Source organism: Chionomys nivalis, chromosome 23 (assembly GCF_950005125.1).
Source record: "Chionomys nivalis chromosome 23, mChiNiv1.1, whole genome shotgun sequence".
Taxonomy (NCBI): domain Eukaryota; kingdom Metazoa; phylum Chordata; class Mammalia; order Rodentia; family Cricetidae; genus Chionomys; species Chionomys nivalis.
The window spans coordinates 31,235,463-31,261,924 of record NC_080108.1 but is presented as its reverse complement, the minus strand read 5'-3'; the positions used below and the strand labels follow the sequence as shown (position 1 = coordinate 31,261,924).

General features: G+C 45.4%; 1 protein-coding gene across 2 annotated transcripts in view; it reads right to left on the bottom strand.

The window, feature by feature from the left end:
* The window catches only part of Atp10a (ATPase phospholipid transporting 10A (putative)), a 160,740-nt gene extending 134,640 nt beyond the window's left edge, over positions 1-26,100 (bottom strand). Inside the window, exon 1 of one of the 2 annotated variants that reach the window (XM_057756452.1) lies at positions 25,420-26,100. In XM_057756452.1, coding sequence (XP_057612435.1) covers positions 25,420-25,889 — 470 coding nt within the window. In that variant the 5' untranslated portion in view covers positions 25,890-26,100. The remainder of the gene's footprint in view (positions 1-25,419) is intronic. The other variant, XM_057756450.1, reaches the window with a different exon arrangement.
* Between the last annotated feature and the right edge of the window lie 362 nt (positions 26,101-26,462).

The window sequence follows — 26,462 nt, the reverse complement described above, 5'->3', positions numbered from 1 at the left end:
CACAGGAAGAAGAAGCTGTGCTGAGCATGCACATTGGCACATTTCCTGAGACTAATGATTTGACTTGCTCATAAAGGTAATGTACCAGAGTCTGTGGGATGGCTCACAGGGTCGTGAGGCTGCCTGGAAGCTGACTTTAATCCCTGGAACCCCTAAGAATCAACAAGTTGTCCTTTGACCTCTGTAGAGTATGCAGAAGCATGCACGCTCATGCACACACACTAAAAATGGAGTTAAAAACTTTAAAAACAGTAAAACATAGGCAAATAGAGACAACGACTCCAAACTCAACATTAGCAAAACAAAGAATGCAATCTGAAAGCAGTCAAGACCTGAGAGAGTTCCCTGAAGAAAACAAGGCTGAGACAAGGAAGGTCAAGGGTGTCACTCTCCCAGCTGGTGCCATTGCTGTGGGACACAACACCAAGAGCCCTGGCTCTCCATGGGGTCTCCACTGGGCCCTTTTGTAAGCTGTGCTGTGGTAGCTTTCGTCTACACAGGCAAGTGATTCTGGTTCTGACCTCCCCTGCCAAGGTTGGCTACAGCTGGAGTTAGAAAAGAAGCCCAGATGGTTGTCCTCGGTCCTACAGCTCCCCTGACCCTCCTTGACTTTTTATTGTAGACTCCTGAATTTCTTCCAAGGTCAAGTTGTATTTACAGGGAGGGGCAGGTCAGAGTGAATTAATACCATCTTGTTCTAGCACCAAAAGTCTCTATTTTCAATGTTTTTCTGTGGTGAGCCGACAGCAATAATAGGTTCAGCCCTTGGCCATCTACCGCAGTCTGGGGTGGGTCACTTGCATTCCGAGTATCATCACACCAGCCTAACTGGGGTGTGCGGAGGTTTCCAAGGTCTGCAGCTCCACAGAAGTTAACATCCTGAGATTGGAGGAAACCGGAAGAAACTCTTCAGTTCAAGACATGCAACTTACGCCGGGTGGAGGACCGGCCTGGAGAAAGGGCTCAGCACTTCCTGTGAGGGCACTTGAACTCAGATCCCCAGCACCCATGTAACCATGGAGGTATGTATCTGTCACCTCAGCATGGCGGAGCAGGATATTGGCTGTTTTAGTTACCCTTCTATTGGCGTGATCAACTACTATGACCAAGGCAACTTACAGTAGAAAGAGCTTATTTGGAGCTTAGCGTTTTCGAGGGTTAGAGTCCGTGACCATCACAGTGAAAAACAGTGCAGTAGACAGGTAGCTGAGAGATTACATCTTGAGACACAAGCACAAGGCAGAGAGAGCTCATTGAGAATGGCAGGGCATGGGCTTTTGAAAGTTCAAACCCCTCCTCCAGTGACTTCAAGAAGTCCATAGCTCCTAGTCATTCCCAAACAGTTTCATCAACAGAGGACCAAGTATCCACACGTTTGGTCCAATAGGGGACCATTCTCATTCAAACCACCAAACTGGCGGATCCTTAGGCGTTGCTGGCCAGCCACTCCAGCCAATCAGGGTGCTCTAGGTTTAATGACTGACTCTGTCTCAGAAAGTAAGGTGGAGCATGAGAAAAGAAGACATCAGAGTCCACCTTGGGCCTAAGGGTGGCACACACTCACCTGCGTTCAAGCTCCAGGGATATCCTATACGCCCAACCTCTGTGGACACTAGCACACACACACACACACACACACACACACACACAATTAAAAATAAATCTTAAAAATGGAGTATTTACAGTAAGCAGTAAGAGGCTGGCTGGGCATTAGCTCCGTAGAAACAGAGGGATGCTCTCAGGACATCAGGCGGGTAAGTCTCTCTGGGCACTGATTTGCTGTGTGCATCCTGTATCCCAAAAAAAGCACATTCTTAAAGCCTGTGATCTTTCCAGACTCCTAGCTGTACAGCTGTTTCCAACATTCCTCCACCCCCAGACTCCCTCCCCTCTGCTTATCAATACAGTAGAACCCACACAGAATAAGGGTCCTTAAGCTGGGACACCGAGCATCGTGGTTCCCTCTGAGTGTGATCATTCGTCCTACAGGCATTTGGTAGCAAAGAGTACCTTGGCCTGGTGCTAAGGCTGTCGTGTGTGTGTGTGTGTGTGTGTGTGTGTGTGTGTGTGTTACATGCTCTTGTATCAAAAACAGAAAACGGAAGGAAAAAGGGTCCCTTCACACCCTTTGAGATATAACCTGAGAGTCACCAATAGAAAGACAATTATGGCTTACTTTTGCAGAAGCCTCTACTCAATACCTGGTGTGAAAAGCGCAGATGAATCAAGGAGGTGTTTATGTATCCATGTGCACAGCATCACTGATAACAACAGCCCCAAAGCGTAGCAACTTGGCTCAGCTCAAAGCTAAGCAGACAGACAATACGGTATATCCATAATGCGAAACACTATTTGGTCTTAAAGAAGCAAATGCTAACACGTATACATATAGACAGTATTCTAAATGAAATAAGCCAGTAACAATAACACAGATGCTGTATGATTTCACCTACACAAGGTATTTCACTATTTACAAAGAGATAAAGTAGAAGGAAGCTAAGGGGGTCCAGGGGAGAAGGGAATGAGCTGCCAGCATTTCACGGGTACAGGATTTCAGTTGGAAAATGCTGTGGAGACAGAGAGTGGTGATGGTCACCCAGCAATGTGAACATCTGTCCCCTGAAAATAGCAAAACAGCAAATGCAGTTTAAGAATTTTCTGTAGTGAAATGATTTTTCCTGGAAAACACAGTAAAGACCATGCTCAAAGAACTCAGACTCTTGGTGACAAGGGCAAGTCCCGCATGGGCATAGTATATGTTGTAGGCTGCGAGGGTGTGGTGCTTAATCTTGGCTGTCAATCTGATTGGCTCTGGAATCACCTACTGGACAGGCCTCTAGGCAGGAGGGTCTGAGAGGGTAGGTATCTCCTGAAGGGATTTAATGAGGAAGCTCCTCCCCCAGAGCAAGCACCTTGCCTTCAGACCTCATTGTAGCTGAGCTGACAACTATAAGGAAGGTTCTTCTGCCTCTGACCCTGAAACATGCACCATAGCACAATGAAGTTCATATGCACATGTGCACACATACACCACAACACACACACACACAACACACACACACAGGGAAGTAAAACTTTCAAAGGAAAAAAAATGATCTAAGAGGAAGGAATCCAGAGAGGTCTTTAGGTTGTTGTTTTTATTGCTTCTGTGTATCTGCAAGCATGTATGGTAGGCGTGCATGCATTTTGGTGGGTGTGCATGCATGTTTGAGTGTGTAGAGAACCAGGGTTGAGACTTCAAAGGGTCAATTGGTCCTTATACGTTGAAGGAGAGTTTCTCACTTAATTCAGGGCTCACAATTTGAGCATCTAGCCAGCTTGATCCAGAGACTCTGTCTCCCCCTCTGACATCCTACGATTACAGAGTTCTGAGGATTTGAACTCCAGCCCTCATGCTTGCTGGTCAAGTGCTTTATTTGTTGAGCCATCTCTCCAGCCCAGAATCATCTTTCATACATACACTCTCTTATGTTTCAAGTGTGGTGAATCCACACAGCGGCTACCACTGAGAACACAGGCGGGGCTCTCAACACAATCCGGTGGCAAAGCACTTACTTGACTAACATAAGAAAGCCTTTGGATTTGAGTTCCAGTACTGTGAAATCAATCAATCAATCAATCAATCACCCATATGATTAGACCGTTTTTAACTCAGAGTGCCTCTGAAGAGCAGGAGGCCCCCAACCCCATGCCACGGTGGTCTGTCACCACTTCCCTGTAAACAGACACGTGAGGCAGAACAAATGGGTTTAGGGATGGCCTGCATGCCGGCCGGCTCCAGGCATATGGCCCGTATCTAATTTTGCAGTGCCTGACCTGGGGTAGTGAAGAGAGCCTGATGAAGGTGACCAGGGATGAACTCAGATCCTATGTTTGCAGCCCTCAAGCGTGTTTTCAAAAGAGCGATTTGCTCTTGAGTAACTAGCGAGCCCTGGGAGGGGCAGTCCTGTCAAGGCCAGCAATGTCCGAAGTGTCACAGCATCGGTGGCTAAGGCAGGACTGCAGGCAGGAGTTGGGAATAGAGCTGGGTAGTACAGACAGGAGCTTCCACTCAGAGCTCCATTCTCCAAGTCCCTCGGGGCTTAGGAAGCGTTTGCTACTGGGCGCTACCAGACAATTCCCTGAGAAATCATCAGGAAAAGAAGCTGAGGGGGGGGGGGGCGGTGAGGCTGCCAGTGGGGGTGGTGGGTGTGAAAACAGACTGGGTTCTCTCCTCCCGTGTAAGGAAACGCCCACTCGACAGGGCCCAGCACACACCAGCCACAGCCTGTCCAAGAGCAACTTCTTGGCCCTGAGCACGTAACTCCAGCTACACACTGTAGAGGGGCTATATGCTGAACACAAACCACAAACTACATACAGACTCTACCAGAAGAACCTGCTGGCCTTCCACCACGCGAGAGCACACACACATTACAAACCAAAGTCATCAGATCCCAACCATAAATCAGATTGTCTATGCAAAAGCAATGATTGACAAGGGAGGGGGAAAGCAAGGAAAGGAGAAAGAAGGGAAGGAGAGGGGGGAAGGAGAGAGGGAAGGAGGGAGAGACAAATGGGTAGAGGAAGGGAAGGAGATAGATTATAGCGCTAGGCAAAGCGTTTGCCTAACAAACATTTGAGAACCTGAGTTCAATCCCCAGTAAATCCCCCCATTAAACAAATTCTACTACGAGAAAATTGTTCAGTGAAAGTCACAAGGAGAAATACAAACCAAGAAAAATCTCACACATGCCTATCACGGAAAAAAAGGAGTAAATAAAATAATGAGAATAACCATTATAATACAAAATGTTATAACATGTTTCTACAAAACAGATCTGAGAGACAAGATATATACAATAAAATCACAGTTTAATAAAAGCGCTATGGTTTACTAAATAAATACCACATATATAATCTTTTTTTTTTTTTTTTTTTTTTTTGGTTTTTCGAGACAGGGTTTCTCTGTGGTTTTGGAGCCTGTCCTGGAACTAGCTCTTGTAGACCAGGCTGGTCTCGAACTCACAGAGATCCGCCTGCCTCTGCCTCCCAAGTGCTGGGATTAAAGGCGTGCGCCACCACCGCCCGGCCCACATATATAATCTTAAAGACGGTTCTACGTATGGCCTTTCCACTCTGCTCACCATTTAATTTGCTGGATAGAAGGTTTTGGATTTAATACAACCCTGTTTGTCCATTTTTACTATTGTTGCCTCGCTTTGGGAGCCATTACCAAAAGATCCTTGCCCAAGCCCACATCCTGAAGGGTTTCCTCTGTCTATGACCTACATAAGTCATTTGAAGAAAAGTTTCCCTCTGAGTAAAATACCAAGTTTGTTTAGGGTACATCCCAGGGCAGCCCCTGGGAGCAGCATTTTCATCCTGTTCTGTCTCCGTCAGACTGTTTCAGTTCCCCGAGTCAGGAGATGCTGTGTGTTGTAAGTGACTGAGGTATAGGTCTGGGATTTTGGTCAGTAAGGCGACATTGACTTTTTTTTCTTAATAGGAAAAGATTCTAGCAGTGTCTGGTGCAATCTCTGACCAAGCCTTGGAAAAAAAAGTCCAGAGAAGGGTGTAGCCACACCTTCTGACTTGGCAAGGGTCAGCAGAGTCTCCAAACTGCTCTTCCATGTACTTAGGAGTTTGGAGAGCTGGACTGCAGAACAAGCACTGGTATCTGGGCTGAAGCAGACCAGAAGGCTTACGTCTTCCACCCTCCTGAGTCACTGTGACTCACTGGGCCAGCAGGCCAGCTTGCCTGATGTGGGCAGTCCCGGGAGAGGCATGTGTGGTAGAGTCAGGATACAACGAACAAGCTTACCTCTCGGCTTCAGGGACACACAGTACTTGCCACCAAGTCAAAATGTAACACAGACTCTTACCAGGAACCAAAGTATGACTCCTGAATGGGCTGTTCCTAATAACAATCATTAGAAGCACAAATACAAAATGCCCAAGAGTGAAGTCAGAACAGGCATGTAGCTCGGCTGTGAGAGCCCGTGCTTGGTATATACCAGGTCCTGGGTTTAGCTCCCTGTACAAGGAGAAAAACAAGCCAACAATAGTAACAGCTGGGTTTAGTCACACACATCTGTAAACCCAGCTCTCAGAAGCCAGCCAGGGCAGCGTAGTGAGACCCTGTTCCAAAGAGACAGACAATAGTGAGGAGGCTTCCACGACAGCTAAGTCTACATAGTGAGACCCTGTCTCGATAAAAGGCAAAACAAGTTACGTTTAAAACCTTACAGGTGCCGGGCGGTGGAGGCGCACGCCTTCAATCCCAGCACTTGGGAGGCAGAGGCAGACGGATCTCTGTGAGTTCGAGACCAGCCTGGTCTACAAGAGCTAGTTCCAGGACAGGCTCCAAAACCACAGAGAAACCTTGTCTCGAAAAACCAAATAAATAAATAAATAAATAATAAATAAATAAATAAATAAACAAAACCTTACAGATGACTCCATTCCTATGTGACACTTTGGATTCCTGCCATTTTATTAACCCCTCTGGTGCTGAATTCCTTTCTAGGTGGCGATTCCCCCCTACCCCAGGAATACTGCATAGGGAAGAAAAAGAGGGCTGGGGAGTTTTCCTGTGGGGTCTAGGCACTCAGCTCACACTTCTAAACCTGGTGTTACCCCAAGGACTGTCTAGGAAAGTCCTCCAGTGCACACACATGCTTCCAGCCTGACGCTGAAGTTCAATTAAGGCCAGTCTCTGAGTTGTTGGCATCCCCTCACTATGGGAAAGCCTGCTGGTCCGCAGAGAACACATGTCTTCCCATGGCATCTTTGTGAGGAAGCTCCCTCGCTACACAGCTGGCCGTGATTTATACTCCTCGAAGAAGCCAGAGACTTTTAGGGTTTTGATTTTTATAATTCTTCTTAGGCAAAAAAAAAAAAGATTATTTTTTAGAGCCAGAGGGTGACTCAGTTGATACAGGCAGCAGCCACTGAGTCTGACGACCTGAAGTCATTGCCAGATTCCACATGGAAACGAGGAGAAAACCAGCAGGCAAGCTGTCCTCTCTCTCTCTCTCACACACACACACACACACACACACACAAATAAATAAATAAATGTTTAAAAAGACCATCTCAAAGGCACCATTAAGTGGGTCAGAGTATTAAAATCATATGTTTTTAAAACAAAAGCAATTAGGCTAAGGAAGACAGATTACTGGGAGCTCCAGGACAGCCTGGACTACGTAGTGAGTTCTGGGTTCTCTGGAACTACAAAAGTGAGATTGTCTCAAAACAAAAACAAAGCTATATTTACTAAGTAAGTTACCTTATACACAACACTGTTAGCTTGCTAATCCAAACAATGCCTTAATTTTACTTTTTTGAAAATTTTGTGCTGGATGGTGGTGGTCACGCCTTTAATCCCAGCACTTGGGAGGCAGAGGTAGGTAGATCTCTGTGAGTACAAGGCCATTCTGGTCTATAAGAGCTAGTTCCAGGATAGCTTGGACTGTTACACAGAGAAACCCTGTCTCAAAACAAACAGAAAGAGCATGTCTCAAAAAACCAGAGAGACAGACAGACAAACAGACAAAGAGTGAGAGACAAAGAAAGAGAGAAAGAGAGAGAGAGAAAAAGAAAAATTTTGTGTGCAGTCCCCACGACATCCTGGGATTGTGGGCAGTTTTCAAAGTCATCCTGGGGTTATGTGCAGTCCCCAAGGTCATCCTGGGGTTATGTGCAGTCCCCAAAGCCATCCTGGGGTTGTGTGCAGTCCCCAAGGTCATCCTGGAATTGGGTGCAGTCCCCAAGGTCATCCTGGGATTGTGTGCAGTTCCCAAGGTCATCCTGGAATTGTGTGCAGTCCCCAAGGTCATCCTGGGAGTGTGTGCAGTCCCCAAGACCATCCTGGGATTGTGTGCAGTCTTCAAAGTCATCCTGGGGCTGTGTGTAGTCTTCGAAGTCATTCTAGGATTGTGTACAGTCCCCAAGGTCATCCTCGCATTGTGTGCCGTCCCCCAGGTCACCCTGGTACCATGGCATCCACACTCTTTATTATACTCATGATAAAACTAGAGAAGCTAATGAGAGCTCGGTCTTCCCTCTCATTAGATATCTTGATCATCTAGATGAACAGCTAGAAGAACATCTAGATCATGTTGCAAAGCTGAAGACTGGTCACGCTGTGACATAAAGGTCTTAGTAGTAAGGAAATTCCTGTATGGCTATGAAGAGATACACTGACCTCTTCAAACGTCCACCTGCCTGTCAGGTGAGCTCTCCCGTTTTCATGTTCGAGCCCTTATTCCTCCCAGTGCACAGACGGGCTTCTATCTGCACTGAGATTATCAGGCTGTAACGCTGCCAGGTTTATACGAGGAGAGTGACTGGATTAAGCCACAGTAGTTGCCCAGCACCTACCTGCGGCAAGGGTTCTGCTTCATAGAGATTCTAATTATCACCAGCTAACTTAATGTAAGTAAAATACCTCCTCATTACCATGCAAAACCAATTTGGCCTGCAAAGTATTCAGACACCTAATATCTCCAGGGGAAGAACAGCCAGAGGGTGTGCACAGGGCAACATACACGAACTGTACTTCAGCAAGATGCAAAAACAAGTTAACATTGAAGGGCGTTCTAAAAATGTGGAAATAAAAATAGCATCTGCATTTTTTCCTGTAAGTTATTTCTCTCTGCTATATATAGCAAGGAGGTCTCAGACAAAGAGACAAATAAGCCTTCTCAGCTCCCCTGTTCCCAGAACTCAGCAGGAAGAAACTGGCCAATAAACTGTGACGGGCAAGAACCTGCAGCTCCCATCATCTCAAGCTCCTGTTAGCCAAGGAATCCAGATGTGTGGGTAAGCCTTGTCTCCAGAATGCTCTTCTAAAAATGCCTTCCAACATCTGCCTGAATGGTCTCAGGGAGGGCACCGTCACAAGAAGAATAAGAATATCACATTCAGCAGTCACGGCCAATGAGCATCAAGTTCCAGGAACTATGGAAGTCACTGTGATAGCTAAATACTGGCCACACGCCAGAGAGTGTTGCCCCTCTAGGACACCTGACCACTCTCAGAAGGAAAGACAGCATGTCTTCTGTGACGGTCACCATAATGAATGACGGAATCAAGTTAGGCCATGGGAGCTTCAGCCACAGAAGAACTGCATTAGAAATAATAGGGACATCTATTTATCCAGTCATGAAGTAGGAAATAAGTAAGAATGAGCCTGAAATCAGGATCATAGGAAAGTATTGGAGATGATACCAAAAGAACTCTGATGTTTTCTATCAACTCACAAATATCCGTTACAAAAATATCTACAGGGTGGGGAAGGTGTGTAGCAAGGTAGCAAGGTGCTTGCCTACCATATACAAAGCCCTGGGTTTAACTCAGGGATCCACCTGCAGGTAGGCCGCTTTTAGAGAGGGTTGATAGAAGATAGCTGGCATGGCCATGGGAAATAACAGAGGAGGATTGAGTAGGATGGAGGCCTGGAGGGCAGGGTAGAGGAAAGATGGGGCCGGAGAAGTAACATTTGTAGGGAGCTTCCTGCAGCATTCCCGCCTGGCTCCTGGCTGCCTAGCTAGCTTATGCCCCGAAATAACAACACACAAACTGTATTCTTTTAAACACTGCCTGGCCCATTATATCTAGCCTCTTCTAGGCTAATTCTCACGTATTAATTTAGCCCATTTCTAATAATCTGCATAGCACCACTAGGTGCGCTTAGCAGGAAAGATTCAGCATGTCTGACCTGGCGGCTGGCTGCATCGCGTCTGGCTCTGAGAGGAGCTGCCCTGAATCTGAGCTCACTTCCTCTTCCTCCCAGCATTCTGTTCTGTTTACTCCACCCACCTATGTTCTAACCTATGAGGGCCAAGCAGTTTCTTTATTAGCCAATGACCTTCCTCCATCAAACACTGAAGTCTTTTGGGAAAGCTATTACTATAAGAAGTTTTCTAATATATACTTACAGAGGGGGGAGAGGGGGGAGTGAGAGAAAGAGAGAGAGAGAGAGAGAGAGAGAGAGAGAGAGAGAGAGAGAGATGTTTAAAAGGGGTTTAAATGAAGTTGGGGGGTGGAGGACTCTGAGACACCATGGGTTAGCAAATAAAAAGTCGAATGCCAGGAAAGAGCTGTTTCTTTTGGAGTCGTTGGTCAGTGAGATCCAATAGACTGCTCCCCTAAACAACAGGCTAGTGCTGCTGATCTTGATTACCCTGGAGAACTTGGCCGGGCGGTGGTGGCGGTGGCGCACGCCTTTAATCCCAGCACTCGGGAGGCAGAGGCAGGCGGATCTCTATGAGTTCGAGACCAGCCTGGTCTACAAGAGCTAGTTCCAGGACAGGCTCCAAAAATCACAGAGAAACCCTGTCTCGAAAAAAAAAAAAAAAAACAGATAGACTTTAAAAAGACATTCTGTCACTTACCCTGGAGAACTTGATGGTAAGACTCTACTGGGAAAATACCACACCTTCAAGCCATAGCTGGTACTGAACTGGAAACGTCACACCTCCTGGCTAGCTCTCATGGTGTTAGGAGTGGTCATGCTCACTTGCCTACCTGGAAGTGTAATGATGACCAGCTGGGCACCCCGCGCTCGCTGCCGCAGCAGCAGCATGAATATTAGGAGACTGACCAACAACTTTATGGCTGGATTCAAGGTCCATTCCACAAGGTGTAACGTATGCCTGCCACTACTAATGGGGCCAGGAATCTGAGGCCAGGTATATCATAGAGCTTAAGAAAGAATCCACTGCTGTCACTCTGGTAAAGACAGACATGGTTCTAAACAGACTGCTATTGGCTCGCTACACCAATCTATGAGTGTGTCTCTCAACAGTCATCGGAGAAGCTGCTTTTCACAGTAGGTGGCGATTCACACAGAAGCCCCAAATGGTCAAGACACAGGAAGAAAGAGATTGCAGAGTGGTCAGCAGTAAATGAGACGTGTGTATCTCTTGCTCCTTCTGTCAAGGCTTAGTTGTCATCTCGCTGAGCGGGAGGGGATGACTATGTGAAAAAACTATTTTCCAGCAATAACAGGGCAGTTGTGCATACAAACTGACAATGGCCGTGGCAACACACATACGTGATTAAGACAGATAAGATCCCAGCATGGATGGAGGCAAGGAGTCACACCCTTAGATGAGGAGCTGCAGGCAAGTGAGGAGAGGCAGAATCAGTTTCCTTCAGGGAAATGTCTCCTGGGTGATGTGGGATTCCCCTCTGTATAATGGGAATATCATTGGTTAACAAAGAAACTGCTTTGGGCCTATAGCAGAGCTATAGGAGAACAGAGCTAGGCGGAGAAAACCAAATGAAATGCTGGGAGAAAGAAGAGGATCCAGCGAGGGTAATGGTAGGGAACAGGGGAGGAGTAGGAGGAGAGGACATGGGGCTGGATTTGATTTAAACACATATGCTTGGATGAAAATCTCATTCAATAAAATATACCCAATCACATCCTGGGAGAAAGTACATCGCAAGAGGTGGACTTTGAGAGTTGATAGTCCACCCCTCTTCTCGTTGGCTGTCTTCGCTTCATTCTTACAGTGAAAGATGGGATCTCACAGTTTTCAGTTACGGCCGCCATGCCTTCGGCTTGCTGCCATGCCTCTACCCCGCTATGACAGCCCCTTATTGCTCCAGTCAAAAAAAAAAAAAAAATTCTCTTAAGCTGCTTTTATTATGGTGTTTTCTCACAGCAGACAGTAAGAGACTAATACATACTAAGAATCTATAAAGAATTCAAAAAATTAAGTACTCATAACCTGTCATCTCCATGATCCTCTAGTCATTAAAGTACTAATGAACAGAATAGTCATATTGCGGAGAAAAAAAATACAAATAATCAAGAAATATTTAAAAAGCACTCCATGTCTTTAGTAATCAGGGAGACATGATTACTAAATTGAAGGTGCTCTGGGAAGTCCATCTCACCGTGGTCAGAATGGCTGTCATTAGCAAGTGACATCAAATTTTGCTGCTACGCTGGGGGATGTTAGCTGTGCGGTCACTCTAGACACCAGCATGCTGGTCCCACCAGGGCTGAAAATAGAGCTCCTGCACAATGCAACCACACGCTCTTAGGTATATATCCAAAGGATCCTAAGTCAGCAAACAGAGACCTGCACATCCATGTGTATTGCTACTCTATTAAAAAATAAAATAAAACATGGGAGCCTGGATGCTCACCAATAGATGAATGGATAAAGAAAATGTCGTTCGTAATATTTAGCTGTAAAGGAGAATGGAACTGGAACCCTGGAAAGGATGGATCTGCAGGGGATGGTGATGGGGAACAAGAGGGTTATGGAATATACATGACGTGAGAGCAGGAGCTATTGGGGAACGGAGAGAAACCAGCAAAAGGGCGGGAGAGAGCACATGAGGCAGGGAACAAATAAGAACAAAGTACATAATTGTATCTGTCTAGAAAACATATGAAACCACTATTTTACAGTCTATGGATTTTTTGAAGAAACAAAACTTAAAACTAATAAGAGAAGATACATCATTATCAAACTAATGAAAAAATAAATATAACGAACTCTGCACAATACGTTAGACGCAACAAACAAACCTCTAGATGACTTCGCATGAACTACCTCAAGTAACTCAAAAAATACAAAATACAACTGACCTGAGAAAAGATTGAATTAGCAGTTTTAAAATTCCTCATGTGCTAAGGGAAAAGCCCAAGGGCTGAGGGAGGGGACATCTCCTTAGGATGTCAGGGTTGGAAAGGCCACCAGGCAGAAAAGCAGGGCTGGGCGGAGGCACCAGTACATCCATAGTCTCTTTTGGTTGCTGCTAAGATCTACATAGAGACTCTAGTGTGTGTCTGGACTGTGGTTCAAGATGGACAACCAGATGTGGAAGCCGCTGTGCCCAGACCTGCAAGCAAGAACATCAAATGTTGTGGTTCCGGATGGCTCAAGATGGCTTTTTCATTCCTGATGTGTCATGCTGAAGAAGACTCAGACTTTAGAGCCTTGTCCCTGTGGATAAAGAGAGTGCACGAGAGTCTTCTTTCTACATTGCCAAGAGGCTCACACCATGAAATACACACTAGGCAAAAGCAGAGTCAGCTGGAAGATTCAGATGCACCCTCAGCTGAAAAATTACAGGCAGCCCACCAAGCCTCAGAACTTGAGGGCATGGACCAGGGCAAGAGCGCCGTGTTAAGTGATGGGGATCTTTCTTCATGGACTTCATGAAATGAACTTTTCTTCATGCAGATGGGCAGAGCATTGGGCTGTCTAACTGTTACACATGTTGGGCACTTGGAGAACAATAGTGTATTAATAGTGTATTAATGTCATTTGTAGGCAAATAATTTTGCAATTTGACTTGAAAATTATACTGATTCAATGACAAGCCTGCATGATCTTCTCAACAGATACAGGAAAATCCCACATCCACCACTCCCACTCCAAAGCTATGTTTGTGTGTGTGAATGTGTATGTATGTGTGTGTGTGTGTGTGTGTGAGAGAGAGAGAGAGAGAGAGAGAGAGAGAGAGAGAGAGAGGTTTTACACATACTATTTACCATGTTGCAGAAGTTCCCTTATGTTCCACCTATGAATATCGAAAAAGGGTTTTTGCGACCTGGAAGTGTAGCTCAATAGTGGAGAACACATTGTGTGCAAAAGACCTTACGCTTTTAAGCGTAATCCTCTGAGTGAGTATATGTTTGTTCATGTGTATGTTTATTTTTATACATGTATAGAATGTATAAAAAAAAAAAGAACTAGAGTTCTAACTCTGATACAGCACCTGCCTAACACATGCAAGGCCAAATCTGGTACCCAGCAAAATACTCACACACACACACACACACACACACACACATCATACTTAATGGTGAAGCACAGTATTTCCTGGAGGATCATAAATAAGACAAGGAGAAACCAATTTCTGTCATTTCTTATACAACATTGTCCTGGACTTCTGGCCAAGCTCATGAAACAAGAAAGGTAAGAGACATTTGGAATGAAGAAGTAAGGCTATCTGTAGATGTGACGTAAAAAAGCACAGGGAACCCAACAAAGCAAGCGCTGCCAATAGCACAAGTTAGCAACGTGGCACAGCAGATGATGCGTGACCCAAACGCCTGAATGCATCCGTAGAAAGACTGTTTGAGATGCAAAAAAAAAATGTAGCTTATTAATGTTTTTAAAGCTGGAAAGAAAGCTTTCTGGAGGAGCACCCAACACCAGGAAGAAAAAATACAAATGCATAACTTTGTACAGACATTAGCTTCCATCTGAGCCTTTGCAGTGAAGCCGGAGAAATGGGGAGATGTTAGCATTAGTTCAAAGTGGACAAGTTGACCAAGGGGCCTGAGGAAGAAGCTCGGTGGTAGAGTAAGCCCTGGGTTCAACACTCAGCACCACACAGGGAGATGGGGGGAGGGAGAGGTATACAAGAACTCTGCACTTTTTTAATAACTTGCCTGTGAATCTAAAATTATTTCAATGTAAAGTTAATAAACTTTAGCAAACAAATTGTTGCTCATTGGGAGACAACAGACACAACACCAAGCCTTCTCTTTCTCTCTTTTTTTTCTATTTGAGCTGCACAGTTAAAGTCAGGACTCCCAGGAAGCAAGAATGACATCATCACCATTGCCACCCTCCAGCAACTCAGGAGGTGCAGGATGGACCCGAGCCTTGCCCTGTCACACAGCAGGAAGGAAATGACACTCGTCTCTAAAGGAAGTGGGGACAGCACCTATGAATGTGGTTACGCCTGAGCGAGTGTAAGCCTGGGCCTGACGCAGCTCTACGGAATTGTCCAGAACAACCCTGCCACTTCATAACTGTTTCAGTAGCAACACGCTAAGAAAACAGCAGGAGTCAGCAGCAGTGTGCAAGCACAGATAGCCCAACTGCTGAAAAGAAACTCTGAGGCCGAACCAAGAGAAATGAATCGTGGAGGGGTGACAAGAGGATTCTACATATTGGAAGAGACTTCAAAATTTTCCAGCTAATTGCAATCAGTAGATTTTTTTTGTGGATCAGATTCAAACATACAAAGGGAAAAATGAAACCATTTGTATGACCTGTGGACATTCTAACACAGACTGGGCAATTTAATAACTGAAAGAACTTAGTAACAATTTTACTGATACAATGGTATTTGCAGTTTCACTTATTGCAACTTTAAAAAAAATAAAGCATTTACAGATGAAATGTCTTGATAACTGAGAACTGCTTCAAAAACTAAGAGGATGGCGCTACATAGCTGAGGTAGGAAGGCTACATTTGTGAGACCACACAGCACCACACCGGGAGACTCCAAGAACCAAATGGGTAGGTGGGAACACAGACAAAGCAAATCTGGCCGAGGGACAGTAGCTTGAGAGGCCACAGAGGCTTTGGGGTCCGGAGTCCTTGGTTCCTGCTAACACTATTTCCCTGGGTAACACTGGAGTTGTAAACAGTTTTGCCACCCCTTAGGAGTTAATTACCATAAAAAGGAAGGCTGGAGAATCTGGGCTTTACTGACGCCCATTAAGACAAAGCTACTTCCTCCCAGTCAAAAAACCCCCAAACTACACCCTATTGTCTCCTTTTTAAAAGGTAAATTATGGCAGGTATCCTGGAGGGTAGGGGATGGGAGGTGGGGACTGAGGCCCAGGGATTCAAAGCTCTGGAGAGGAAGAGGCAGGCTCACCAGGAAAGAAAAAGGAAGACACACAAAGGGAGAAGAGGAGCAGGAGGGCACGATGTGGGGCATCATGGGAGAAAAGAAAAACAGGCAGCGGTAGAGAGAGGGAAGTAAGAAAGAAAGAGAGGTTTGGTCCCACCTTAGATAGAACCATGTTCATTCACAGTGAGGGGAAAGACGAGAGTTGTCCCCTTATATGGGACCAGAAAGGACTTCTGTAATCTACAAAGGAATCTGGGAAGTGTAGAGTCCTTCAGCAAGAAACTACCTCTGGGAAGATAGATGAGCTTGGGGAGAGAGACTAATTTTTATTCCCAATTTTTTATTCTTGTTATCACCGATCATATAGTATTCTGTATATGTGGTCAAAGTCAAGCCTGAAACCAGTAAGTCAAAACAAGTTTAATATAATTTGAAGTTCCTTAGTGTAAAACAATATTCAAAATTCAAAATCTGATACCTTTTAAAAATTGGTTATGAAGAAATAAATGCTTGATAAATGGGTTAAATTTACAATACACTTGCATGGCAGGACACTCCCAAGTTCAAGCAGTTCCCTTGGGTGCAGCACAAGTTATCTTGGATGGAGCCCCATCCCACCAAAGTACATTGCTTGATAGCCTCATTACAGGACAAAGATGCAAGGGAAATAAGACCTCTCAGAAGTCTACTGCTTCTGCCTCCAGCTGCATAGGCCTGACCAGCTCCAGCCGTGTAGTCTAGACCAGGAAAAACCTCCCCCTTATCTAAAGATGAATTATTCCTCACATCTCACATGACAGGAGAATGGATTCTCTTGTCCAATGAAGGACTTCAGAATCCCCCATCCTAAATGGCTCAAACTACAGAGAGGCAAACAGCAATTTCTCTGCCCCCAATGCCTCCCAAGCCCAGCACATGAGGCTGCTGTGTGAACAGGGGAGCCTTGTACCTAAGCTACCACCCTACTGGTATGGGACCTGAGTGACAGTTCAACTTGTAATGCCCTTGACCCTGGCATTTGGTTCTTCCTCTTAGCAGAAGCTAATCTCAATGACTACACCGTAGCCATCCTTGTTCCTCCATTAGAGGAGGATACCAGACCCTTGGATATCACAATCGCAGCTTGGGAAACGGATCCAGAATATTCAAGCAATGTCTTTGAGAACTGCTTTTATCTACAGAGTAATAAATGATTCAAGGAGTGCACAGGCCTTGGCCGTGATTTTTTTAGATGTTTTCTAAAAAAAAAAATTCCAAAAGCCAATAGATGTTAAAGCCCACTTAATTTTGTTACTTGTGCTTTAAAAATTATGTCTATTTTTTAAAAGAATGAAAGTAAGAAATAAGCTTACTGCTGTCAGTACGTGGAGACCTAGGAATTTGTCCATGAGCAAAAGGAGCAAAGAGCTGGCTTAGCCTTTCTTGTTTGTTAATTCAGTCTAGATTATAAATTATTTATTACTGATTTGATATGACAGAGTACTTTCATCTTTCATCTGTTGGCTGAGAGTATGGAGTGGAAATGTAGAGACTTTTTTTAAAGGTTCTGTTAGTAGGGTTAATTTTAGAAAACGAAAATAAATCTGACTCTTGACATGGCAGTTGCTGACTTGGGTAGTAAATTGGGATGTTCTAGAGTGTCCTAGCAAAGAGAAGAGAAAGACAGTCACTATCAGAGTTTGTTTTTCCACTAGAAATTGAAAATCATTTCTTTTTTGTTTGTTTGTTTGTTTTTTTTTTTTTGTTTGTTTTTCGAGACAGGGTTTCTCTGTGGTTTTGGAGCCTGTCCTGGAACTAGCTCTTGTAGACCAGGCTGGTCTCGAACTCTGAAAATCATTTCTTTTTGGGGAATACAACTTAGAATTAAACTGTCACTACACAGTTTGACATGAAATGTATTTGCCATATAACCTTGTGGTACAAGTATAACAATTTGACATTAGCAACGTATGTATTGTCACGTTTTCAGATATTAGTCATGGTCATTTAAGGTAACAGTCCCATTTTAAAAAAAAATAGCTTATCAAAATGTTTTAAGTATTAAGTAATAGCTGGCATTGTTAATATTTGTAAATATTTAAAGCAGATATATGATGTTCATCATATGTGAAAGCAAGGAATACCACTTAGATACTTTTTCTGCTCAGATTCATTCCTTGGATGCTGACTTTATCTGACTTCTTTTACAAAGCTTCCAGGAGCTTGTTCCTTATGCAGAAGTCTGATGTAAACAAGCAGGGAGGTCCAGTAAACTCATGGTAATTTTGATGTATATGTTTTCCTTATGTATCTTTGTCTCTGAATATGCCCCCACAATGATGGGAACAGTTATTGTCTCCTGACTTATGCTCTATCTCTATGACAGCTGTTAAGTCTTATCCTGTGGGGATACCATCTTCTGAGGCACTCTAACTGTTACTCTCCTCATTGCCCGTCTGTTAGCCTTGAAGTAGTTCCCAAGAGATCGAAGCCCTCGAACCCCTAAAAGCAATTTGGATGATCTCTAAAGGGGCCTGATGAGGCATGGTCCATCCAACTCATCCCTCTTCTCGTCACTATGGACACTGTTACTAAAGAGGCTAGACTGAAGCCTCCTTTGCATCAATTCGCCTCCCTGGTATCACCAACTCAGAGCAGCTTAACATCTTTCAGGACCGGCTTGACTCCTGGACTGTTGCCTTCAACACTCCAAATTCAAAAAGGGCTAGACCTGACTGCTGCCAAGGATGGGATCTATGTCCTCCTCAAGCAATACTGCTTCCAGGCCAACAAATTCTAACGGGCTTGAAACAGGGCCTAGAGATACAGAGACTAGAAAAAATTCCTCTGGATCCCTATCACTCTGACTCGCTTTCCTCCTTCATATCCTCACACCTAGTTTTCACCCTGCCTTTTAAATATTTTACTAAATATTTTACTTACTGAGCTTGAGCCTACACTCAAACAAAATTTTCCAATGATCTCACCCTACAACAGCTACATTTATTCCAGATACATCTGCAAAAAGACCATTTAGATGCTCTGGAGAAACTCTGCCTAAAAGAGACATTCATCCTTATTACCCTGGGCCAGATACAGTTCTTTAAATTAGTCCTCTCTTCATGTTCTTTTTTCTGGTGCTCTGTAGCTCCCTGCTACTTCGGTTAGCTCATTTTGGTGCAATAATGCTGGCAATGAGGCTAGTCACCCTGAATCAACTCTATGCCCACCTTCTCCCACCTCTGTTCCTCTCTATTCCTCAATTCTCCTGGGAAATCTCTGTTTTACTCTGTAAACAAACCACCCACTTATAATCCTCTAGTAATAATTTCTTAAGCCTTACCAGGAGTGTAGAACAGCAACCGCCTGACCCATCACAGAGGATCAAGTTAACACTCCCTCACAACTGCACGAACAGAGGACAACCTATTCAATGGACCCAGAACTACCCACTCCAACAAAGACCCTCCCATCAAAAAACAGCTATAATACCCCTGTCCTGCATTTTTATATGCTCTCATAGGAATGACAGTTCCCTGCTGAAGGACTAATAAGAAACCACCTCTCCTCTTCCCCTGTAGGCATTTTGGCCATCTGCACACACGGGTGATGAGATGCCCCTTCTCCATGAATAAACATGTTCCTACTGAAGGTCAGACAAAGCCTCTCTTTCTTTCTGACTTTGGTCTCTCTCTCTTCAGTTGTCTCTTTTTAAATTAGCACCTGCAGATTCTACACTCAAGACCTCAACCAACACTGAACTAAAAATATGTCCGTGGATCCCTTTCTAGTCCTTGTTGCCTAAACAATACAAAAGAATAACTCTTTATCAAGTCTTTCCAATATATTAGGTATCAAGTCACCTAGGGTATCCAGGACAATGTGTGAAGGTTTGAAATAACTCCACACTTTACATAAGGGACCACTGTATGCATCGTTATTGGTACCCACATAATTCCTCCTGTACACTGTAAATGGAAACTGCTCTTTTGTTCCCAGGTACCCAGACCTGAATAATCACACAGAAACTATATTAATTACAACACTGTTTGGCTTGTTAGCTCAGGCTTTTTAATAACTAACTCTTACATCTTAAATTAACACATTTCTATTATTTTATATTTTACCATAAGGCTTGTGGTTTGTTGCCTCTTGTTTCTTGGTTGGCTACACAGTATCTGTATAACTTTGCCTTCTTTCCCTCTCTATCTCTGCTTGGATTGCCTGCCTGGCTCTATTCTGCCCTGCCATAGGCCAAAACAGCTTCTTTATTAACCAATGATAATAAAACATATTCACAGCATACAGAGGGGACTCCCACATCATGTCTTCTTTTATGTCTAAATAAAAAAAAAAGGTTTTAACTTTAAGATAGAAAATTGCATATAGCCGGGCGGTGGTGGCGCACGCCTTTAATCCCAGCACTCGGGAGGCAGAGGCAGGCGGATCTCTGTGAGTTCGAGACCAGCCTGGTCTACAAGAGCTAGTTCCAGGACAGGCTCCAAAGCCACAGAGAAACCCTGTCTCGAAAAACCAAAAAAAAAAAGAAAATTGCATATAACAACACAGGTATCAAGCAAGAATTACACTTATGATATATAGTCTATTTGTATCTGGCAAAGTTAAAGAAAATATTCTATTATCTATTTTATCTTTGTGAGACTAAAGTTTCATATCTAATTCATCTTTTCTAATAACTAAGGAAAACTATAACTGTCTGTCTTCAACTCCATCAAAGACCCCAGAAGGATATAATATTACCTAAGTAAAAAGGAAGTGCATTGTAAGCAACTTCCAAAACTCTAGAAATGACAGAGACATCTTGCTGCTGGACAGTCACCCAAAGTTCTTCTGTAACTTTGGGGTATCCATCTTCAGTCTATAGACCTATATTATCTGGAATACATATAGCCAGGAAATTTGAAAGACTCTTTTGCCTAGATTAGCAGTTTGTTAGTCACTTTCTTCTGTATCCTGCAGAATGTCTGGCAGACACTTTCATGAAGCAGGAACCCTGAAGGACTGTCTTATCTTATTTTGGCAAATACAGTCATTTTTCTGTGGGCCTTGCATGTCCAGTTTACCCAGCATGCCATCAAACAGGACAGGCAAGAGCAATTTCTTGCCCAAATGTCTAGCATTGTAACATTGAAGGCAAATTGCATAATGAGTTAATTCTTAAGAAAATTAACCTCTCTGAAGTAATTGGTGCTGCCAAAAGGAGACATGTTTCATTGTTGAGAAAGGTCTATGTTCTTAAAAAATTTTAAATGATGTATTCTGTAGGCCTTTGAAAGGTTTGAAGAATACCTATCCATCTGAAATATATCTCTGTACATCTAGAAAACCTCATGTGACTACAGTTTGACTATTAAAGATGACTATTAATCCATAATTTTAAAGTATACATCACATTTTAAATCAGCTGTATAAGCATAATACCTTACACAAGAGTGGAAATATACATATAACAAAATTGACCTTAAATTTGTACCAACAAACCAAAGTCCATATCAGTGTAACGTATTAATATTCATTATTATATCATATTACCCTCTCCCTTCTTTTTAAGAAAGAGATTGACTGTGGCCACTAATTGCTTATATTATTGTCACTTATATCAGTTACTATATATAGTATATATATATATACCATATATATAATCACTTATATATCTTACTATATTCTGCTCTGCCATAGGCCAAAGCAGCTTCTTTATGAACCAATGGTAATAAAATATATTCACAGCATAAAGACGGGAATCCCACATCAGTACACTTCCTACTGTAGATTGCCATCACAACACACTCTTAACAGTGGTGCTAGCCAGCTTAGGACAATCAATCCCTGGCCTAGAGACAAATATTTCTCCAGCCTACTGGTGTGGCTCAGAAGAACTTCCTAAATAGAGTCTGCAAACCACTGGAGGATAGGATGCATTCAGAACAAGAACAGAGGCTGATGACAGCTGCTTAAGATGCTTTGCCTAGGAAGATGCATGCAAGACGTCTAGGAAGAGAGATGCACGGTTTCCAGAACTGAACTGGATGACAAGTGCCACAGAGGATCCTCAGAGGAAGGCAGGCACTCAAAAGCCTGTCACTGGGGAGCACATACACACAAAAACATATACAGAGTAGCATGTCATCAATCTACCTTTGAGGACAGGGTTCCTGCTAAGGGCTCTCATGCTTTGAACTCGACACACTGGTTCTCCACTATAGTCCCAGCTACTTGATGACTGAGGCAGAGGGGGATACTTGAGCCCAGGAGTTCTAGCCAGCCAAGGCAGCAGGCTGAGACCACCCACCTCAAACAAACAAAGCTACTCCGATGGAATAAATACCTCCTTCACACTGTAACGGAAGTGATGGCACCTGCAATAGGTGCAAGGCAGGCCAGACCTCCACGTTTCACGGTGGCCTGTGGTTTGCTGCGCTCATAAGAGTACTAGTCAGACTGACCTGACAGGTTCTTCCTGGCTCCCCCAGTGCAGTGACCCATGGGTCAAAGCTTGTGTCCATCCTCACCCCAGATGTGTTATAATTCATTCCCATCCCTCAACTGCAGCACCAATTCTTCCTGTACCCTTCTGGTGACAAGGTAGCCCCAGGCACTTACCTGTTTTCTCTAAGGGGTGTCTCCTGGTAGTCACTCTGCAAACCAAGGCCCAGGAGCTTAGCTTCTGGCCTCTCTCAGGGATGGAACCCAGTTACTACTTCCTTTTACCCCAAAGGCCTGATAACATCAATCTCAGGATTCTATGAACAGAAGAATTTAACCTGCCCTCCCAAAACAAGGAAGAGAAGTGGGACATTAGGTTAAGTGCCCTTCTCACAGCTGGGAATTGCTTTTTTATTTATTTACTTATTTTATTTTATTTTTTGGTTTTTCGAGACAGGGTTTCTCTGTGGCTTTGGAGCTTGTCCTGGAACTAGCTCTTGTAGACCAGGCTGGTCTCGAACTCACAGAGATTCACCTGCCTCTGCCTCCCAAGTGCTGAGATTAAAGGCGTGTGCCACCACCGCCTGGCAGGAATTGCTTTTTTAAAAAAGGGATGATGATGATGTCTGAGAAAGAGGTGAGATACCTGAGGTGAGACCCTTGTACAACCGTCATCTTCGCAAGCCCACATGGTGGCAGGGCTATTAGCTCCAAGGGAAAGCATTCAAGAATTTGGCTTAGAGGTAGGGAGGACTGGGAACATAATAGGCCTCTCTGGAGGCTATACTGGACTCTCAGCAACAAACTGGGAACCTAAATTTAGTTGGATATAGTTTTGCAGTGCCAGATTCCTGCCTCAGATTTCATCCATTGGACGGGGCTGCGATCAAGGGCCAAATCACAAATGGGCAGCACTTTGTCAACTGAAATTAAATTATTTCCTAAAACTTACACATTTCTGTAAAGGAAACTACCGGAGTATTTGGATGGTTGGAAATGGGAACTCCGTGTACACAGACTCAGAGACCAGCTAGTGTGTGCAAGGACAGATACATGACCTACAGGAGCTGCAGACACTGCAGGCTTTTGTATAAAAGATTTCTCACTCCCTTGTTAAGGTTTCTGGTGAGCAGGATTCAGGAAATTCCACAGCCCTTGCCATCCACATCACCATGTCTGGTGGCTGTCCAGTGAGCATCTTTCCAGGGCAAGCAAGGGGGTGTTACTCAAATGTGGGCCATCACATAAGAATCACCTTTTTCGCCTGGTGGCACACGCCTTTAATCCCAGTACTTGGGAGTCAGAGGCAGGCAGGTATCTGTGAGGCCAACCTGGTCTACAGAGTGAGTTCCAGAACAAGCTCCAAAGCTACAGAGAAACCCTGTCTTTAAAAAAATTAAATAAATAAATAAATAAAATCACTTTTTTGCTACATCACTTTTTTGCTATTTCATACTCATTCCTGGGTCTCTTCCAAGGCCTGTGGAGTGTAACACGTTTGAATCTGATACTTTAACAAGTATCCCCAGTGGTTCTTACAGGAAGTTTGAAAACCATAAGCATAGGACGATGGGAAACCTGTTGGAGCCCCAGCACCACTCCCTTCGCAGTAGCCGCAAGGGACTGAGCTTCTCTGAACTTCAACACTGTCCAGGCAGTGAAAAGATTCAAGTTGACCTAGGCAACACAGCAAGAATCTTATCAAGGGGCTGGAGAGATGGCTCAGTGGTTAAGAGCACTGCCTGCTCTTCCAAAGGTCCTGAGTTCAATTCCCAGCAACCACATGGTGGCTCACAACCATCTGTAATGAGGTCTGGTGCCCTCTTCTGGCCTGCAGACATACATACAGATAGACTATTGTATACATAATAAAAAAAAAAAAAAAGAATCTTATCAAAAACAAAAATCAAAACAAGTATAAAGAAAGAGATTCCCTGGCTTGTAAGCTATCCCAGAACTCAACAGCATCACCCACATGTGTGGGGCACAGTTCGCAAGGGAAACACAGGGGCTTCTTAGGGTGCCTTCAGGTCTGCTGGAAGCTGGACATGAAGAACGTCAACCAGTGTCCAGCAAAGTCCATGTCCAGCAAGGTGAGCCAGAGAGAAATGTTGAACTGAGCTTTAAAGGCTACGCCATCACTTTCCTCAGTTAATGGGTAGAGAGCTCCAAGATGACCTGCCTCTATGTGGATGTCCAGGTGGGGATAAAGGGGGACGGTGCACCAGGAAACCCTGGCTGACATCCCAGCCCTAGGGTGTGAGAACAGAAGAGTAGGAGACTTCCACTGGAAGGTAACTCCCTGTCACCAACCTGGAAGCAAGTCTGCCCCTCAACGCCTCTTTCCATCTGGAAATAAAATTCTTATTAAGAAAACCAGTCAGGCCGGGCGGTGGTGGCGCACGCCTTTAATCCCAGCACTCGGGAGGCAGAGGCAGGAGGATCTCTGTGAGTTCGAGACCAGCCTGGTCTACAAGAGCTAGTTCCAGGACAGCCTCCAAAACCACAGAGAAACCTTGTCTCGAAAAACCAAAAAAAAAAAAAGAAAGAAAGAAAGAAAACCAGTCAGAGCCTGGTTGTGGTGGTAGAACATGCCTTTAAGCCCAGCACTCCCGAAGCAGAGGCAGGGGACTCTCCGAGTTAGAGGCCAGCCTGGTCTACAGAATGAGTTCCAGGACAGCCAGGACTACATAGAGAAAAGAAAACTGTCCAGTGTGGTCACATAGGGCTATAAGCCCAACACTGAGGTAAGAAGATCATTACCAGCTCAGGAACAGTCTGGGCTACATGGAGAGCTGTCTCAAAAACACTGGGGAAAAGAGAAGGCGACAGACAAGAAAGGAAAAGGAGAGAGGAGGTAGAGAAGCGGGAGGGGCAGGGAGAGATAGCCAAGAGACTAACAAGTGGTACTCAGTCTGTGGCCGAATCACAGTTCACATAAGTGGACAGATTGTTGTTTGTGCCCAGGACCTTCAATCTGACCTATGCCAGGTATATCAGAACTTTTCATGCCAAGACAGCTATTATCTAAGGCGGAGCTGTATATCCCTGTGTGTTTAAACACCAGGGTGGCTGGCTAAGGACTGAGGACTGGACTTCAGGTGATCACATCTTGGCATAAGGTAGAAGCAGTTGGGGATGAGGCTGCCCAGGTGCTGCCAGATGCCAAACACGGGTTTGTTCTGGCTTAGAAGCTAACGGTTAAGTGCCAGTTTGGGACGAGGGGACCCCGTATAGTCCCTTGAGTATAGGGCGCCAACGCACCTTTGAGGTTAAATGACTTCACAGGGCCCGGGCTGCTCCTTGGGACACCCTGGCCTCGTGCACATCACACCCCGCACCAACCTCCCAGAGGTGCTCGACCCCACGTGGACAGGAGAGGCTCACCTGCTGTAAACAAGGCAGTCCAGATTGTTGATTTCGTGGTCCGACCGGTGACGGCTATAGTCCTCCCACAGGTCCTTGATGGCTGTGACCGCCAGTATGAACAGAACAGGAGCCAGTGCCAGGCCCGGCTGGAAGGCGTTCACCGCTGGTACAAAGTTGAGCAGAGCGATGAAGACGAAGTACACGTTGGCCAGGCGGTGGAACTGCTCGAAGAGGTTCTTGGGCAAGAAGGACAGCAGTGTGTACTTGGTGGTCTTGAGGCGGTTGTCGACCAGGTGCTGGGTGCAGCCACGGATCAGCAAACGCTCCCCCTTGGGGACTCCGGCCGCTGAGTCCTCGGTGCCCAGGGGCGGCAGCAGGTTGGAGCGCACCGTGCGCGTCCTGCCCTCCCAGCGCCTTCTTCGAGGACGCCTCCGCCGCCGTCCCGGGGGTGCGTGCTCCTCGGCAGACGCCGCGAGGTCCGGCTCCATGGCTGCGTGTCACCGCGCCCGGCTAGTCTGCCGCTCGCGCCAGCCTCCTAGGTGGTCATCGCCCGCCGCCCGGGCGCGGCGATGCCGGCTCCCCTCCTGCGGGACGCACAGAGACCGCGCTCAGCGTGCCGCGCCCCGCCCAGCCCGCGCGGCCCGTCCGGATTCAAGGTCTGCAGTCCCCGCAGGGCGAGAGGGCGCGGGCGCGCTGGCGGGCGGGCCGGCACTCTGCCCCACGCAGTCCCCTCCCGCCACCCTGGCGGCCTGGGGCGGTTTCCGCCGAGGTGGCTCCTGCGCCCCGCCCTTGCTCAGCGCCCAGATTCAGATTGGGCGGATAGTGGGGAAACAAAAAGAGCCCGCGCTGGAAACTTTAGAGCGCTTTACTTTCGTTTCCCTGAAGAAGCCTCACTTCAGCCCCCGAAGTTTTGCCAACGCACTCTGCGTCTGAGAAGACCGGGAGACTTCGGGATTGAGAGGCAGGATGCCCCATCCCTGCCTAGCTCGCGCGCTCTGCCTGGAGTAGGCAGACTTGATTCTGGACCAGGAAATGGTGTCTGGAGAGCTGGGCTAGGCACC